This window comes from Mus pahari, chromosome 4 (genome assembly GCF_900095145.1).
Source record: "Mus pahari chromosome 4, PAHARI_EIJ_v1.1, whole genome shotgun sequence".
NCBI lineage: Eukaryota > Metazoa > Chordata > Mammalia > Rodentia > Muridae > Mus > Mus pahari.
The window spans coordinates 67235345-67253988 of record NC_034593.1 but is presented as its reverse complement, the minus strand read 5'-3'; the positions used below and the strand labels follow the sequence as shown (position 1 = coordinate 67253988).

The 18644-nt window shown below is 40.6% G+C and overlaps 1 protein-coding gene across 2 annotated transcripts in view; it reads left to right on the top strand.

The window, feature by feature from the left end:
• The window catches only part of Golim4 (golgi integral membrane protein 4), a 78087-nt gene that overhangs the window by 41536 nt on the left and 17907 nt on the right, over positions 1-18644 (top strand). Inside the window, exons 2-9 of one of the 2 annotated variants that reach the window (XM_021196241.2) lie at positions 1478-1552; positions 3087-3136; positions 4963-5016; positions 6583-6733; positions 9798-9880; positions 10596-10679; positions 15034-15195; positions 18059-18361. In XM_021196241.2, coding sequence (XP_021051900.1) covers positions 1478-1552; positions 3087-3136; positions 4963-5016; positions 6583-6733; positions 9798-9880; positions 10596-10679; positions 15034-15195; positions 18059-18361 — 962 coding nt within the window. The remainder of the gene's footprint in view (positions 1-1477; positions 1553-3086; positions 3137-4962; positions 5017-6582; positions 6734-9797; positions 9881-10595; positions 10680-15033; positions 15196-18058; positions 18362-18644) is intronic. The other variant, XM_021196242.2, reaches the window with a different exon arrangement.

Sequence of the window (18644 nt, the reverse complement as noted above, 5' to 3'; positions counted from 1 at the left end):
TAATTACTAGTATAGCCTTTCCCCTTTCCCTGCCCCATTCCCAGCAATCATTCAGGGTGGGGATTTTAGTACCAGTCTAGGTGACAAAGGAAGGAGAGCTTCAGTCACTAGTAACAGGAATCTGTGACAGAGAGCAGAGGGGAAGGCAGGCAATGCCTGCAGCAGCAGCAGTCATAACAGGAGAGAGGAGGGGGGTTCCTGCACTCCTGACAACTTTGGCAGCAGCCATTTGTGTGAAGACAGTTCTTGTGTTGTACACAGACAGCTATTGACCAAAGATGATGGAATTATATATAGCCAAGGGGTGCTTGGGTTTGATCAAAGAATGGAGTAACGGAATTGGCTTAGCTTGCTGGAGAATGAGATCATAGTTGACATAATGCTGAGCGAACAGGACTTGGAGGGTACATCTGAAATTGAATTTATCCCTTTCTCGGCCCTTCCTGTCTGCTCACTCTGCAACTGAGGCTTCCTTTCCCAGATACAGTCCGAGAGACATTTGTTGGTTTCTCAGGCTCCTCTGGGAATTAAAACAAAATCAAATGCCCCTGACTATTTTTCAATAGCTTATACCGGTACATATGTCATTGGTTTGCCGATTATTGTATCTGATCTAGTCTGGTTTAATGAATCATATTTCATTCACTCCAAGGTGAAGTTTCTCTCACTTGCAGCTGCTGCTTGCTGCAGCTGTCCATCCATCAGTGCATGAAGAGCTGTGGTGAGCACTGTTCCCTTGCTCCCTCCACAGTATCACTTCCTCCCTAAATCCACGCACCCGACTTCTTCAAAGTGTATCAACAAGCAGAAAGCAGAGAAGGCAGGAAGTCCTTCCGGAATAGACATCAGTTTGCTATGGTGGATAGTGAACCCGACTCTTTGTGAACGTTTTCTTTCAGAGGTTCTTTGAGCTGTCTCTCTCTCTTCTTTCTTTGTGTCTCTTTTACGTGTGGGCTCCAACACTCTACTGGTGTGCTACTTTGCTTTCGATGGCAATTGGTCTAGCTCACACTGATGGAGATGCAGAACACATTGACCTTGCAGATAAGGGATACTGAGTAGGAAATACTCTCTGGTACTTACTAGGGAAGCTAGAGCAGGGGATGTGGATGAGAGAGCAACTGCTTTGTGGCCAGCAATTGAAGTCATGCAAATGGACACAGTTGCCTGGGAAGACATATAGTGGACCTCCCAGAGACACATGGTTAAGAGGGAGCAGAGGGACAAGTTTCTAGCTAACTGACATGTAAGTGTTGCTAGGGAGTCCAACCAGAATTATGCCTAATTACATGTGTATGGTTTGCCCAAAATCTGGATCTTTAAATAGATCTACCCGCTTTCTTTACCCTAAATGTGAACCTTTATGTTTTTATTTTAATTGGATGTACGCCCTATACTGTTTTAAGTTGTTAAAATTGCTGTTAATTTTAATCTGGACCCTTTAGTTCCCTGACAAATTTAACTCTTTTTCTTCCAGTTGTATATGAACACAGATCAAGATTAGAGAAATCTTTGCAAAAAGAAAGGCTTGAACACAAGAAAGCAAAGGAAGGTAAGACAATATGAGCTTGTGCCCTGATATTTCCTCCTACGCTTCTTTGATGTATTATGAATTTGAATTATGATGCATTTGTTTATTTTTTATTTTTGTTGTTGTTGTTGATAAGCTGTCTCTCAAATCTGCCTGAAGCCAGTGCTAGAAGTGGGCTGAGAAAGAGCTGTCAATAAATGTATTTGGCACAGTGCAGACACTTTATATTGTCTTTGTAACAGGGAAGTAGCCCTTTCTTCTCCTTAAGGGAACTCTAAGACAGAAAGCAAGTGGAAGATGTGTGAGCTTCATCACCAGGTCATGACTCAAAGGTCTTCATTTCCTTCATTCCTGTAGAGAACCAGCTATATTAGAGGCTCAAGACTGTGTTTAGAAGCTTTCCCTTCTGTTTCTGCAGCCTTCATGGAATATGTACATTGTCATACAAACTATATCAGAATTAACACATGACTTCCCTTCTAAATATTTTTATTGGATATTTTCTTTATTTACATTTCAAATGTTATCCCCTTTCCAGGTCTCCCCTCTGGAGACCCTCTGTTCCACGCCCCCTCCCCCTGCCTCTATGAGGGTGACCCCCCCCACCTCCACCCACTCCTGCCTTCCCTCCCTGGAATTCCCCTACTGCATCCAACCTCTGTTGACAGTTGGAGTTTGGAAAACATACATTGTTTAGAATGTGACACTGTTTATGTAAGTCTTTAACTCGGTGAGTTGACCCTCTACCTGGAATCTTTTGAATGAAGCAGGTGTTACTATAAGTTCATGAAACATTTGCCTAGCACAGCTGCTCAGTTAGAAATTGCCACTTAACACAGGCAATGCTATTGCATTTTGTCAAAGCTTTTGAAGCAAGTGTATACACTAGCATCCAGCTACTGGAAGTTATCTGCATCCTTAGTTTTTATTTCTTCATGTTTTGGGATGAATCTTGGAATTTAAACCCTTGGCTCCTTTGATGAAAGTGGGGTGGGCACCGGGTACTATGTAACACTCTCCTGACTCAGAGGATGAACAGACTTCAACATTCTGAGAAACGCTTTCAGATTTTCTTTGCCTGGTCTTCCACTGCAGTGTGATTTTACAGAGCCATCTAGTGGATAATAAAGTTTTCAGAGCATTAAAGATGGCTTAGATGGCTTGATTGTCTTTTCAGATCCTGAAGGAATTTAGTGTGCCCTCTAGTGGGTAGCTATAAATCACCCTTGTCTCAAATGCGCCCTCTCCCCTTTCAAAGGCAGATTTCACAGAGATATTGTAAGTGTGCTATTAGTCACTTGCCATCAATTCTGGTGATGCAGGGTTTGAAGACAGCAGGGAAAGTGGAAAACTATAAGCTTTGTCATCTGTTTTCCAAAGCTTCCAGAGATAAAATGATGTACATAAATCACTAGGTATGTTGATTTGAAAAAAAAAACAAAACTGAGGTTATTTTTGTAAGTATAAGTATATAGCATTTTTTTTCTCAGAGATGCTTCAAAGTTTTTAAATAGACTAACTTATACTTTACTTTCTCTATTTTTATCTTTCCTAGATTTCCTTGTTTATAAGTTAGAAGCACAAGAAACACTTAACAAAGGAAGGGTAAGGCTTTGTTCTGTTTTGGCTTCTATTTTGTTCTCGTGAACTTTAAGGGAGATAAAAATATCACTGCCAAAAATTTTACTCCATTTATCACCAGCATAAATGGATTAAGGGTGGACATACATTTTTGTTACAAAAAAAAAAAAAAAAAAAAAAAAACAAGAGAAAAACTTGTACCCATTGTTTATTTAAAACTTACCTTTTCTTACTTCTTGACACATTGCTGATGACTAGTGATAAACTGAGGTAGCTTCTCTGTGTCACTTGAGGTTTGTTTGGTTGTGTTTGGATCTGGATTCTGCTTTGAGACAGGTTTTCGTGTATCCAAGAAGACATCAAAATCATTGAACCTCCTACCTTAACTTCCCTAGTGCTGGGATTATAGGTGTGTGCTATTGTGAGTGCCAGCAGGGAAGCTCATGTTTATTCCTTCTTTGATTTGCTCATGGCATCTCTTTTCTCTGACATGAAAGACTTCTGTTTGCTTACAAAGTACTATCAAGGAAGAGAACTAACTGTTTTAGAGTTCACATTGCAGGAATCTGAAGGATGAATTATGGACCGAATGAGTGGTGTTGGCATTTAAAAATATTTTAAAGTTAAAATTGGCTGGAGAAAAGCCAGACTTTGTCTTACCCTACAGAAATGTGTGAGTGTTAGTTGAATAAAACATTTATGTTTAGTAATTTCAAAGCTGAGAAAAGCCAGTTCTTTGAATTGCCTGGAGGATGTTTTCAACTTTCAACTCTGAGTTGCTTTTAAAAGCCCCAACCAGACCTCGGTGCACACAATTGTGTATTTTGTAGTGTAGTTTCTGTATAAACTAAAAGAAAGAAAGAAAGAAAGAAAGAAAGAAAGAAAGAAAGAAAGAAAGAAAGAAAGAAAGAAAGAAAGAAAGAAAGAAAGAATAAGGCAGGGGATGAATGATGAACCAGAAGTGTAGTTTATTTTAGGAGCTATGAGAAGAAAACACAGGAGTGCCCCTGTGTGGTGACAGCACAGCAGGAGAAGGGAGCACATCCTAGAGAAGGGAGTGGCAGCCCAGGATGTTGGAACCAGAAGGGCTGTCTGTACAGTTGCTCCGTTAGATCACAGGGGTGTTCTAGAGTGTGGGATCCCAAGGGAGACTTCAGCCCTCATCAGCTTGGGTTCAAGCTGCATTTCTCCCTTTAGTTCTGTGTAAAGTACTGGTCTTGGTTCTGGTTTCTCACTGAGGAGGTACAGTAAAGATTATGGGAATACCCGCTGAAGTTGAGGGAAGAGCAGCCTTTCGATTCCTTGATTAAGACAGCCTGAATTGGTGAAGTCTGCTCTTAGCTGATGTATCTATCACTTCTCCTACCTGGGCACTACACCCTGTATTAGTCAGACACTTTCAGAAGTTCATTGAGTGTCTGGCCCTCTTGGCTTCTTTGGATTATGAGAAACAAATCCAAACTATTTCTAAGTATCCTGTCAACCTATCATTTTATGATTGTGCGTCTAATCTTTTTATTACTCAGAGCTTAGGAATCCAGGAGAAAATTGAAGCCTCATTTCTGCTGTTAAGTAAGAAATGGAACTTCTTAGGGAGTGGCTCAGTGGTAGAGTGATTGCCTAATATATGCAAGGTCCTGAGTTCAATCTCCAGTAGTGATAGATTAAAAAAAGAAGAAGAAGAAAAGAAAAGAAATGTCCCTAAAGACATGCTGTCTCTAACACAGAGTTTATGTTAGCTTACAAAAGGAAAAATGAAAATCTTTTATTAGGGAAGGAAGCTGTTCACAGCAAAAGAACAAGATCAGCTTTTTTTTTATTAATTTGTTTTTTTTTTTTTTAATTTACAGCAAGATTCCAATAGCAGATATAGTGCATTGAATGTCCAACATCAGATGCTGAAAGTAAGTAACCTAAACTGTCCTGTATGAGTGAAGAATGGAGCAGACGACATTTGAACTGGTTACCAACGTCTAATATTGTAAACAAGAAGAGTTAGAGAAAGTTGACATGGTGTATATTCTCGTAGTTATCTAAAAATTGTTAATTGTTTTATTACCTTGCATGATTATTAATATTTTACAAAAATGTGGTTAAGATGTTACTTATTTTTTAATATAATTATTGGGCTTTCTGGTTACCTACTTTTAAATATTTGTTCTCTTTGGTATCTTCAGAGTTTGTGGTATGCTTAGGTTCTCACAGTAGATTTTCCTTTATTGTACACAGACTGGAGTGTGTGGAACCCCAAAGCTTTGTCTGTGTTACTAATGTCTGCCTAAGAGGTGCACCGTTAGCTACTTGAAGAACACAGCTTATATTTCTAATATTTCCTTTCCTTGGGCCTTGGTAAAAACTCACTCTTAAGGGTCAAAGAAAGATCAAAACCACAAAAAGGAAAAGTAAGCGATTCATTGATTCTGTCAACCTGGTAGCGTTCAGTACCATGTGCAAATCCTCCCATGGTCTCTGCCTCACATTAGTCCTGGGTGTTAGTCGTCTGCTTTCTAACCATTCACATCAGCAGGGCATATACTCTCTGTTGAAACTAGAACCTCTCCCGTCTTGAGGAGTGCAGTACTTAATGTAGGCCGTCCTCCCACATAAGCATGTGGAGACTGTGGAATTTAAATACCTTGCAATGATGGCGTAGATTTCTGATATGAAATCAAATCAATAAAGAGTGAATTCTAGAAACACTTCATTACTTTCCCCAATGGCCAGATGATCTCCTCTGCCTTTTCACTACTGTAGTCACTGTCACACTGGGTCACTACTAAACTGAAAATCAAAGACATGTTGAATAAAGCGGCCCTTCATGGTAAGTGCTCCTGCCTTTGAGTATTTCTAAAAGATCTAGAAGAGAATTGAGTGCATAGTGAAAGTAAACAGACTTTGCTTGCCATTATTTCTTTGACATTGTAGTCAATACAACATCGGTGGTTTGTGTAGCGTTTATCTTGTATTAGGAAGAAGACTTAATCTAAAAGGATTGAAAGCATGGTGGTAGATACATGCAAGTACCATGCTATGGAGAGTCTTGAGCAGTTTCAGATTTAGGTAGCTTTGTTTAAAGTTATCTTGGATCCTCCCATGCCTTGATCTTGCTTGTTAACTAGAGAAAATACACAAAGTGTCCAAGGTTAAACTTATTATTACCTCCTTTCTATGATTTCGACTACAGGGATATAGTCTCAGATTCCCCACCTCCCTTTTTCATAGCTTGGGCTAGCTTCTCACTCACATTGATATTTAACACCAAGAGGAGATTTATGTTTGGACCTGATCTCAGACTACTCAAGTAGTTGAAGAGTAAAGGAAATGAAAGGGACAGACAGACAGAACCCAACCTTAAGAACTGAGCTTATTCTACCATGCATTCTCACCTTCTGATACGAGAAAGACCACTCGGTGAAGAAATAAGCGCTGCGTGATTTAGAGACCGTGTCTGTCAAGTGTTCATCTTGCAGAGTCAGCATGAGGAGCTAAGGAAACAGCACCGTGACCTGGAAGAGGAACATCGGAAGCAAGGGGAAGACTTCAGTAGAACATTCAATGACCACAAGCAGAGATACCTGCAGCTTCAGCAAGAAAAGGAACAAGAGCTTTCTAAGCTGAAAGGTATTGGCTAGGGCCAGAGATGTCTTGGTACACCATTTGAACAGGAACACAAACAAGCACTGTGGTACTGACCTTCTTTAAGGCCTTTAGATTATTTTGTGCTTTTAACTTTAATAATCACATGGAATAGCAATCGCCCTTAAATAATCCACTCAGTTTTTACTCTTTTAATTTTTGCTCTATGTAACTGGTGTTTTGCCTGCACATATGCCTGTGCACCACGAGCATGCCTCGATTCTCTAGAGGCCACCAAAGGGACATTAAACTCCCCCCCAGAACTGGAGTAGGAGATAGTTGTGAACTGCCTTGTGGGTGCTGGGAATTAAACCAGGATCCTCTGAAAGAGCAGTAAGTGCTCTTAAATTCTAAACCAGCTCCCTTTTTTCATTATTTTTAAAGCAACATTCATATATGGCAAAAATTCAATTATATATATGAAATCGGAATTACAGAAAATAGGAGGACAGAAATATGTGATTTCTGACTACCAAGGTATTTCAACTTCAGAACTTTGAACCCAAGACAAAAGTGTAAATACAGGATGCTTTAGGGAACTGGTCATTAGTAAGAAAAGGAATTAGATACATACACATAAAACACACATGTGCACATGCACGCAAAACACGTAGAAGAGATAGAAAGCAAAAAAAGTTGTATTTATAGGAAACAACTTTTGGAAGAATTTCTTTTTTAAAAAAGATTTATTTATTTATTATGTGTAAGTGCACTGTAGCTGTCTTCCAACACCCCAGAGGAGGACATCAGATCTCATTATAGACGATTGTGAGCCACCATGTGGTTGCTGGGATTTGAACTCAGGTCCTTCAGGAGAGCAGTCAGTGCTCTTAACTGCTGAGCCATCTCGCCAGTCCTTAGAAGAATTTCTTGAAGAGATCTGAAACATCTGGGTATAGAAAGTTCCTTGACATCATGATGAGCACTTTACATGTCTGTACGTTTGATTAGAATGATTGTGTTACTGTAATAATTGCTGTTAATTGTCAACTTGAATCAATCTAAACCCACCTTAAAAGATTTTAATGAAGGATTTTCTGGCTTAAGTTGGCCTATGAGTATGCCAGTGATGTTTTTTTGTATTTGTGTTAATTGAGATGGGTTGGTCCAATTGTGGACAGCATCATTTCATCGATTGAGTCCTGGACTGAATGGAAATGGTTGGGAGAGCTGAGTACGGGCATCCCTCCCTCTCCTAGTCATCACTATGGATGCAGTGTGACCATTTGTCTCACACCTGCCACTGGGATTTCCCTAAACGGGTGTGCTATGACCTGGCAGTGTGGACTAAAGCAAACCTTCTCTCCCGCAAGCTGCTGTTGTCAGGGTGTTTTATCATAGCAATGGAAGTGGAAGTAGACAGGACTCTAGATAAAAGACGTATGCAGTAAAGCTAAAGCATTTTGTGATCGATGAAGGGGAGGTGGTGGCTAGGGGCCATAAGTGCAGGCAATTTTTGTTAGCTTTATATGGTATAAGAGGAGTATTTTGATCTCCCCCTCTCCTAAGGAAGGCTGACAGCCTGGAAACCTATATAATTCTCTTCATCATTGTGAACATAATAGCTGATGATGCATTCCGATAATGTATTCCGACTATGTGAAACCCTTCCGCTGGATGCTGGATGAGTTTACAGAATTCTTATCATAAACCTGGAGGCAGGCAGGCTGGTGTCGTGCTTTTAGTAGCATATGAAGATCTGGAGGCTCGGGAGCAAACCTTGCTGGCCGAGGCCCAGAGAACTCATAGAAACCACTGTCAATAGGTTTACAAATAAAACATCAGGACTAGCTCATCAAGGTTAGATATTTAACCTGTTTCCGTTAAAAAGCCCCATGCAGCTGGCAGTACACAAAAGGTTCTTGTAGGTGGCAGTGGTGTCCTGTCTTGACTTCTGAGCTATGACATGAAGGCTGGATCTTATTTTGTTCTAACTTTTCCCCCTCAAGTGCAAGTGAAATCCTGTGCACAGGCGTCCAAAAGGGGCAATTAGAAAGTAAAACTGCACTGACTGTGGTGAGAGAAGGGAACGGATACTCTCTGATGCTTACCTTCCCTGGAGAGATGGAGCCTTGTCTGCAGAGGTATCTCCATACAGGGATAGAATACCTGGTGCAGCCCAGATTTAGTTAATGCCGGCTGTCCCAGCACATGTATTAATTGTGCCCTGTTTCTTTCTGACAATCATAGCCTCTTCCAAAATAAATTATAAAATCACCAAGCCAGGTCTTAGCTTCCCTTGTGCTGTGTATTGCCATGCACTCATTGGCCTCATACTGACAGACATTATTAGATCCATCTTTAGACAGTGATGAGTAAGTACTCAACGATGGAAAAGACTATATAGGCACGTTTGTCAAACGTCCACCCAGTTTGTAAGTTTGAATGGTGTTTAATGTGTCAGACGTACGCGATGATAGGGCTTCTAAAAGTAGAGAGATATAGAATCGGCAAGAGGAAGCTGGTACTTGAACAGGGAGGGGAGGTTTTGGGACTTCACTCTGACTCCACATTCTCAGGTTCTAACTCGAAAAACACCTCTCTGAGTCGAATTTAGATTAACCGAGAACTTGAAAAAATTAGAGGTTATCTCCAGATAAGTAGGGTTTCTGTTATCTCTAGTACCGTCTGAGAGGATGTAAAAATTATTCCTGCTATGAGAGATGAAGTCTATTCTGCTCTTAAGTACTTTTTTTTTTTTTTTTTTTTTTTTTTTTGTGAAGATCCTCAAATCTGAGACCATCTGACCATTACATTCAAGCCCAGGGGATTGTTAATTAACAAAAATGTTTTATTTTAAACACCTGTATAATTAAATTGTTGACTTAATATGAAATGCATAGACTGTTTCTAGAGTCCAATAACCCAGCTCATTCTGCAAAAGCCTTTGAACCCATGTTGTACGCCTATATGATATAGTCTTTGTTTACTTCCAATACTTTGCTGTTAAAGTTCAAAATATACCTTTAATTAAGTTTTCAAGTTTCAAATAATGGCATAAAAACTAGACAGTTCTCAGTATTAATGTGTGGTTGTTCTTGTAAAACAGAAACTGTATATAATTTGAGAGAAGAGAATAGACAACTAAGAAAAGCACACCAAGACATTCACACACAGCTTCAAGATGTCAAGGTAAGATGATCAGACATTTGGCTCTGGGGCGTTTGTCCCCTTTACTTTGCAGAATGGCTTCAGATGTCATTCCTGGGAGCTGGAAAGATGGCTGAGAGACTGAGTGCTTCCTGCTGGTGCAGAGAAACCACATTTGGCTCCTAGTACTATAGCTCACCACCACCAATAATTCCAACTCCAGGGAATCTAATGTCTATGTCGATTCCCTATGGCCACTGCATGTACATGCATACCCCTTGACCAACACACACACACACACACAATTCAAGACATCAAAATAAAGATGATTTTTCTTTTCAAAAAATTGATTCCTTAATTGGTCTGCTTTGCAAATTCATCACTGACTTGGACTTTGCGTTCCTGGCGTATACTTGATACATTTACCACTTTGCTGTCATAAACTAAAGGTGTCCTGGGAGATCTGAATATTTCTGCTGATACTGAACTCATTACGTTGTTGGATAGTTATACTGTAAGATGGTTTTTCCTTACAGAGGCTAACTGCTAATGAAAGGTTTCCCTGGATAGCAGGGCAGCAGGTTTGAGAGATTTCAGAATAAAATTATAAATCATGTCCACCTCCAGTCATTTTTGAATTTAACAAATGCTGCCGTCACTTCCGTCAAGTGAGCAAATAACATTTAGGTGGCCGCACCAAAGAGGTTTGTTTTGTGACGTTAATTTAGCTCAATGTGTAAACTTCTCTTTTGTGTAGCAACAGCATAAGAATTTACTCTCCGAGCATGAACAGCTTGTAGTGACTTTGGAAGACCACAAGAGTGCACTGGCTGCTGCGCAGGTTAGGAGGGAGCAGCCTTTGTTGGGTCCTTCGAAGTCTGCTTACTATTTCTGAATCCCTTCATGCATGTCATTTCTGACAACACAGTCTTTAGAGAGTTATGGCAGCACTCCTAATCCCAGGGATATGCATGCTTCTCAAAGTCACCCAAGAGACTACTAAATAAACTCTTCATTGCTTATTATACATGACTGTATCTGCCTCTGCTACGCCCTACACGAATGATTCTGATACTTAACTCACTATGAATCTGGCCTTCTGCATCTCTCTGGCCTGTATCAACTCTTGGTACAGTAGGTGTAGGGTTTTGTGATGCTGACTCCCAGACCTTGTCTTCTCTCCTTCCCTTATTCCCAGTGTCCCAGCCTATAGGCATACTCCTTTTGGGATAAGGTTTATATAGGGCTGTTCATACTACAGAAAAGCAGAAGGGTCGGGGGAAAAGAAAATCGAGAGTCACAATCTCCATTTGTTCAGAGAATACAATAACCCTTGGAATAAGCCACTCTCTTGGTATATGTCTGTTAAATGAATAAACAGTCAAATCCAAGCTGTGGAGAGCTTGGCAAGGGGGTATCCAGATGATTACTTTACAGCTGGAGACCCAGACAAATAGGACGGCCTGGCTTACTTGGTTTGGGTTTGAAAAATTATTCAGAGCTGTAATGCATTGGGCTCATGTCTATTTGCATTCCTGTCAATGATTTCTGTTTTCATTTAGGGAACTAGGCTGTTTGTCTGTTTGTTTTTACATTATAAAAAAATTCATTTGCTTTGTAGTTTTCTAAGTGCATTCTCACATTATAATTTTCTTTAATATTTTAAGTTATTCCTTGATGATTTCATATATGCAATATATGATGATAGTCACTCAGCATTACCCCCACATATCCCTTGAGCCACCAACCCATCCCCCCCTCCCAACTTCATGTCTCCTCTCCTTTTTAATTTTATCTCATCATACCCAATTTGCTGCCTATATGAACACAGGCATGGGTCCATACACTGGAGCACTGGAAAACTAACTGTGGCCACAATCACAGAGAAACATGATTATCCTCCTCCTGGCTGCCATCAACCACCCATAGCTTCCTTTGCTAGGGATAGGGCCTTGTGAATTGCCCCTCCTTGGGGACCTTTGTCAATTGGGTGTCTGCCTATTTCTCTATAGCCCATGGCTATTTTTAACCTGTATATGAACTGATTATTTCTAAGCATTGGTGCATTCCAAATCTCAAGGTTTTCCAAGTGTTATTTTATGTGAGGTTCACACAGTAAGATGTGGTAAGCTGATTAGAACACTGTGCTTCAATAGCAATAGATAATACAATAAGCAGCAATCTGAAAAAGCATAGAACTAGAATTAAAATCATTTCTTTAATGACCCAAACCAAGTTTGAAGTAGCACATTAGCAGTACTACCCAGCCAGCTGTTGAGGCTTCTGTCATTATTCTATGCATGGTTGTGTGCACATGTATGTCAGTAGAAGCCAGAAGGTCAACTGCAAGGGTCACTCCTCAGAACATCCTTCACTTTGAGACAGTCCCTCATTGGGCTGAATCTCCCTGATTCCAGTCACCCCCAGGAATACACCTGGTTTGTCTTCTCCAGCCCTGAAAGAATTTATGGGAAAAAAAAAAAGAAAGTAAACCTACACAAAGAACCTATGTATCATGTTCTATTTAATTATTTAGTATATTTAACAGCTGTGTAACCTTAAGTATTTTGATTAAGAGGGTGATAAAACATCTGCCTTTTGAGAGTTGGGTGGTTTTTGTTTTTTTTTTTTTGGTCTTAAGATTTATTCTAAAACTAGTGCACCCCTTAATTAGAACCAAATGTCTCTGTTAATTTGGGCTTGATTTAACAAAATGCCATTGACTGGTAGCCTAGACACAACGAATCAGTCACAGTTTTAGAAGCTGGGAGTCCTAGATTCCTGTAAGAACTCTCATCTGCCTTGGTGGCTCCTGGCTTCTTGTATTGTCGTGCTGTTGAAAGAGACCAAGAATGCTCCTTGGTTTCCTGTTCTCGGGGCCCTAGCTTCACTCATGAGGATTCCACCCTTAGGACTGAATACCTTCTAATGCACCAACCTTTGATCTTTGATTGGCATAAAAAAAAAAGTGATTCAATTTCAGATATACAAATTTTGAAGGGTGCACACATTAAATAAATAACACGTTATCACAACTTTATCCAAATCTCCAAGGCAGGGAAAATTGCTATTTCTGGCAAAATCCCCTTAAGAGATTCTTTGTTAGCAAATCTTGGGCTTATTGATGGTTCCGTGGGTAAAGTGCTTGCCACAGGAGCCTTTCAACCATACTTTGATCCCCAGAATCCACTACAAGTAGAAGGAAAGTACACTGAAACCCAAGATGGTGCTGAGGTGTGCAGTTGTACGCATATTTTAATATGGTCCCTAATGTACAGAGAACCACAACTTGGTGGCTACCTTCATGAATTGCATACCTTAGAGCAGTACTTCTCAGCCTCCTAACACCACAGCACCTTAATGCAGTTCCTTGTGTGTGGTGAGTCCCAACGATAACATTACTTTTGTTGCTACTTCATAATTGTAGTTTTGCTACAGTTATGGTTTGTAGTGTAAACATCTGGTATGCATATGGTCCTGGTAACCCCTAGGGTCATCTGACTCCCCCCACCCCAAAGTGGTCACAACACATGGGTGGAGAACCACTTCCTTAGAAGAAGAGAAAAAGAATGAATTGAATTGGGTTTTGTATATCCTTCCACGTAAAAGTATGGCTATATGGTTTTTGTTGGATTTTTGTTGTTTTTTTGTTTGTTTGTTTTTTGTTTTCGTTTGTTTTTTGTTGTTGTTGTTTTGTTTTCTTTTTGTTTTTTCATTTTGAGTTCCAAAGTTGAACACCAAATGATCTGATTAATTTCTGGCCACTGCCAGCTACATGTTCCATTTATATACAAACTATATGCAAGTACTCCTCTGATACATATTTAACCAGCGAACACCTTCGGGTTTTTTTTTTTTTTCTTTTGAAAACTAGAAGAGACAAAACAGAGCTGGGGAGATGGCTCAGTCAGTATAGTGTCTGTCGTGGAATCAGGAGGACCAGAGTTTGCGTCCCCAGTCTCCACAGCAAAGGTCAGATATGGAAGCATATACTCATCATCCCAACAGTGAGTGGGCTGGAGACAAGACAGGTAGATCCTGGAGCTCATTGGCCTGCTATCCTAGCTGAATCAGTGAGCTTCAGACTGATGAGAGGCCTCGTCTGAAAAAAGAAAAAAAAAAAAAAAAAAAAAAAAAGAATGATAGAGAAAAGCCACTTGTTGTAGACCTTGAGCTTTCACATGTATGTGCACACAGGTACATGCACACATGTGTGCACACGTACACATACCCTCTATGCATATCATATGTGGACACAGCACCACACACATACACTTGCACATAGTAAAAAAGAAGACTAAGAAGAGGTAAAAGAGTGCTTCTCTCCAGGCATGGAAGTCCAGAGGTTCTATGTAAGTGTTTTTGTACACAGTAATTCTGGTTTTAGGATTAGAGTGGTAGTGTACATGTTAAAGCTATTGGTGTATTTTCTATCTTTCTAACTCCTTATTTAGAAAAAAAAAAAAAGAAATGTATCTCCCACATCAAGTACACACCCTTGCGGCTGGCTGTCTATATTAGTCTTAAATTCATACATATGCTGCCTTTGTTGATATGCCAAAAGGACATTTGGAATTGATAAACAAAAACCCCAGCTTCATGGCTGTCCTGCTTTTGCTATTCTCTGCTACCTCAGAGCACCGTATGGAAAGCAATCTAGAAAGTAGCAAGGAAAGAACCATACTTGAGCATAAATCACCTAAGGAGAAGATGGTGAGCATGGACAGACAGACAGACAGACAGACAGACAGAGTCCATTGAAAGCTGTAACCCAGGACACATTTACTGTTAATGGGTCTCCATTTGAATCATTATGTAAGTCTTCAAGTAGATTTTTAATGTGATAAAACATTGATTACATAGGTGCCTTTCCATAATGATGTTTATACTAGAATGGTTGACAAAGTTCTTATTTTGTCTCACGTAGCCTAGAACACTAACATGTCTTAGATACCGTTGTAGTCTCGCAACCCTAATTCTAATGTGCATGTGCTGAGAAATGGTTGAGCATGTCCAGAGAGGCAGAGCTAGTGCATGAGGGCAATCTGCGGCTTTGCTAACAACCTTAAGGTCAATGCTTTCCCTGGTCATCCAGTGAACACAAAAGCCCATCTAATTAACCTAGGAATATTCTTGTTTTTTCTTTCTTTCTACAAATCGTGCAATTTTCTCCCAACTGTACAATTTACGTGCAGACTCAAGTTGCAGAATATAAACAACTGAAAGATACACTGAACAGGATTCCAAGCTTTCGAAATCCTGACTCAGCCAAGCAGCAAAACGTCACCTTTCCCCGTGAGACTCACACTCCTCAAGGTTACAATGTAAGAGAGACGCTGACAGGAGAGCATCAAGAGGTAAGAGGTTTGACCTGGGGATCCCTGTGAGGTGAAGTTCCCAGTGGAGCTGTCCTGAGGAGAACTCTCCTCTGTATGGCCCTCTTCTCCTACCAAGCAGAGTCCTAGAAGTTCTTAAGCAGTAGAATCCGCAGTAGGGTAGCCTCCCAGCCAGAGCTCCACTTTCCAATTCAGTTCGTTTGACATTTGGCCCTGGGATTTGTATTTCTAACCAATTCAGCTAGCCCGGGAAACACGTTGATAATGAAAGCTGTCACATTTACTGGGAAAGAATTTTCTGGCTTTGTCCGTATCCATGTAAATTTACTTGTGTTACAGGAGCTCTGCTATCTGATTCTTTGAAGGTGAGATGGTTTTTCTCTCCTTTGAATAGGTGAACAGGTTTGGAATAGCATGACGATATTATGTGGCAGCCCACTTCTGTATTAAAGCTAAGCTAATAGAACTTGGTATACTTGTGGTCTCATGTAGAGCATACCAGAAGTCATACTAAATGCCTTTCTAACCTGGTCATAATTAACTTTCTTTCTTCTTTTTCATGAAAATCAAAACATGCTTGAGTATGTTTCAAAGTACAACATTACCAGTGTGGTCTTGCTTATTGTTGATTCTTACAAAGTTCCTTGTATGGGACTGGAGAAATGGCTCAGCAAGTGAAGGCCCCTGGTCACAAGACAAATGACCTGAGTTCAATTCACAGAACCCAAATGGAGGAATGTAGAGAGTGGTCCTGTGATCTCCACGTGCATGCTGTAGCAGGCTTACAGTAAATATTTGAGTAGTCTTGTCTGCAAATGGCTGGCCATCTTATGGGGATAATGAAGTCAACATGAACAGAGTTCGCAATATGAATATTTTCAGCATGAACAGAACATTCCTTCAAGAACAGACTTGGGGTTCTTGCAATCCAGTTCTTTGGTGGGGATTTATATCCAGCAATTTCAACAGCATGATAGGAGAGAAGGCCTGTCATTTGATTCTATGCTCTGCTAGTCTGACTTCCAGCTCACTGGGTTCACAGGCTAATGATTCAGAGCTTGCTTTGCTCCAACTGTGAGTGGGAGATAGAAGTTATCTGCCCTCACCTTCCTCACAGAAACAGAGGGAAACATTTTCTATGAGGCAGTTTTATGGCAAACTTGCCAGGGGATTTCGTCAGATGTACGGCTCTCGAAGGTCTCAGATAGTCATGGAAGATCTTTTCTCCCCACTTCTTGCTTTACAATATTGACTTTTACAAGAGTGTTAATTATATCCCTGCTAGATTCAGAAGGGGGATTCCTGTCTCAATTTGTTGATGGTCTGGTCCCCTAGGCTTCTCAATGATAAGAAATTAATTTGACCACAGAAGTAACTTCTTTCGATGAAGGAAAGGGAAAAGGCAGTGCCAATTTTCCTCTTGTGGTTTCTTCCTCCAAGCTAGTGGAGATTAACCAAAGGATGGGAACCTACAGAAAAATATGGTCATGACTCAACAAACTTTCAGAAGATTGTTTCTAAAAAAGGTTTTATTTCCTTGATTTAGATTTCTGTCTTGATGTTGTTTATACTGTCAATTTATTATATATTATACTTATAATAATATACATAACTGTATTATATTTATTATAATAAATAGACTGTCTTTGGTTTACAAAAAGTTGTAACAAGATACATTAATATTTGACTGGGGCTTGGAAGGTGACTCAGTACAATTCCTGCCGCAAACTGAATTCAATCCCACATAAAAAGCCAAATTTTATGTGGCATGTGCTTATAATACTAGTGTTGGAGAAGCAGAGCCAGGAGGATTTTGGGGGGCTCACTGACCAATCTAGTCTAATTCATGATCCTGGGAATCCTAATGAAGGACGAGGTCACAATTTAAAAGATGGAGACTTCCTCAGAAACGTGACCTGAGGTTAATGTTATGCTTCCACATGCTCCCACATGCACCCACATGCTTCTACATGCTCCCACATGATCCCACAGGCTCCCACATGCTCCCACATGCTTCCACAAGCTCCCACACTCTCCTATATACTTTCACATGCTCCCACATGCTTTCACATGCACCCACATACTTCCACATAACCCCACATGCTCCCGCCTGCTTCTACATGCTCCCACATGCTTCTACATGCTCCCACATGCACCCACATGCTTCCACATACTTCCACACTTCCCAATGCTCCCACATACTTCCACATGTTCCCACATGCTCCTACATGCTTCCATATGTTCTTGCGACATATATCTGTGTATCTATACACTCACAGGCACACTAGCTCGCACAAACTAAAAGGTTGTAACAAAGAATATTTTGTGTCTTGCTTAGCTAAAGCTATTTTAAATGAATATGGATGTCCATTAGTAGCACAAGCCCCTTTTGCCTACTGGTAACTAAAGCTAGTGGGAAGCTGAATCTTAAAACATATGCCAGTCCTTCCGAAGATCTGTCAAGAAGAAAACCAACCTTGAATCAGCCTCCATAAGCATCAGTACTGAGGATTTCCAGTTTTTATTATTTTACTTATTTATTTCCTTTCTAGTCTAAGCAGAGCTGGAGTCAGATTGCCTCTGAGGGAAGTGTTTGCCTAATACATGGTTACTAGTAGGCTTCGGTTTCCTGGTCGCTGAGCATTTTCTCAGATAAAATTTTGCCTAGATTATTTCTGTCTTGGGGTGAGATGACACAGTGAGAGTGAAGTAGCCCCCCCACCCCGCACCTCTTTTCCTTTTTAGTCGTGGCTGTATATATTTCTAGACTCCAGGATTTCGCTTATGCTGTAGCCCTTAAGATGAGGTAATAGAAGCATAATGTCACCGCTTTTGAAATAGAAAAGTATCACTTCTTGTGACTTGCTTATCTTGAAATAACTAGGTGCAGCAGAACCATGAAGCAGTGCCCAGAAGAATGGAAGAGAAACCTCTGAATTCCATGCAGAAGGATGCAGGATTTCAGGCTCTAGAAGAGCAGAATCAAGTAGAACCCAGAGAGCCAGAGGAGCGTCAAGTGGAAGAGGAGCACAGGAAGGCGCTGGAAGAGGAGGAGATGGAGCAGGTGGGACAGGCAGAGCATCTGGAGGAAGAGCAGGACCCAGCACCAGAGGAGCAGGACCGAGACTGGAGGGATCAGCAGGGACAGAATGCAGCCCACCTTCTGGATGGCCACCCTCAAGCTGAGGTGCATGGGTGCTCACCAGACCTTCTCTCTGAGGAGGAACTTAGCTCTGATCTAAATAGTAATAATAATAGTAATGACAATAACAATAATAAGGCTATGGAGATGCTTAGTCAGTGAAGTACAAGCTTGAGGATCTCAGTTTGATCCCAAATTCTGTGTAAAAAGTTGGGTGTGGTGATGTGTTCCTGTAGTCCTGCACCAAGGAACTAGACAGATAGGTCCCTGGAGCTTCCCAGCCAGCCAGCCTAGCCTGACAAGAAAGATAGCCCAGGCGGGGGGGGGG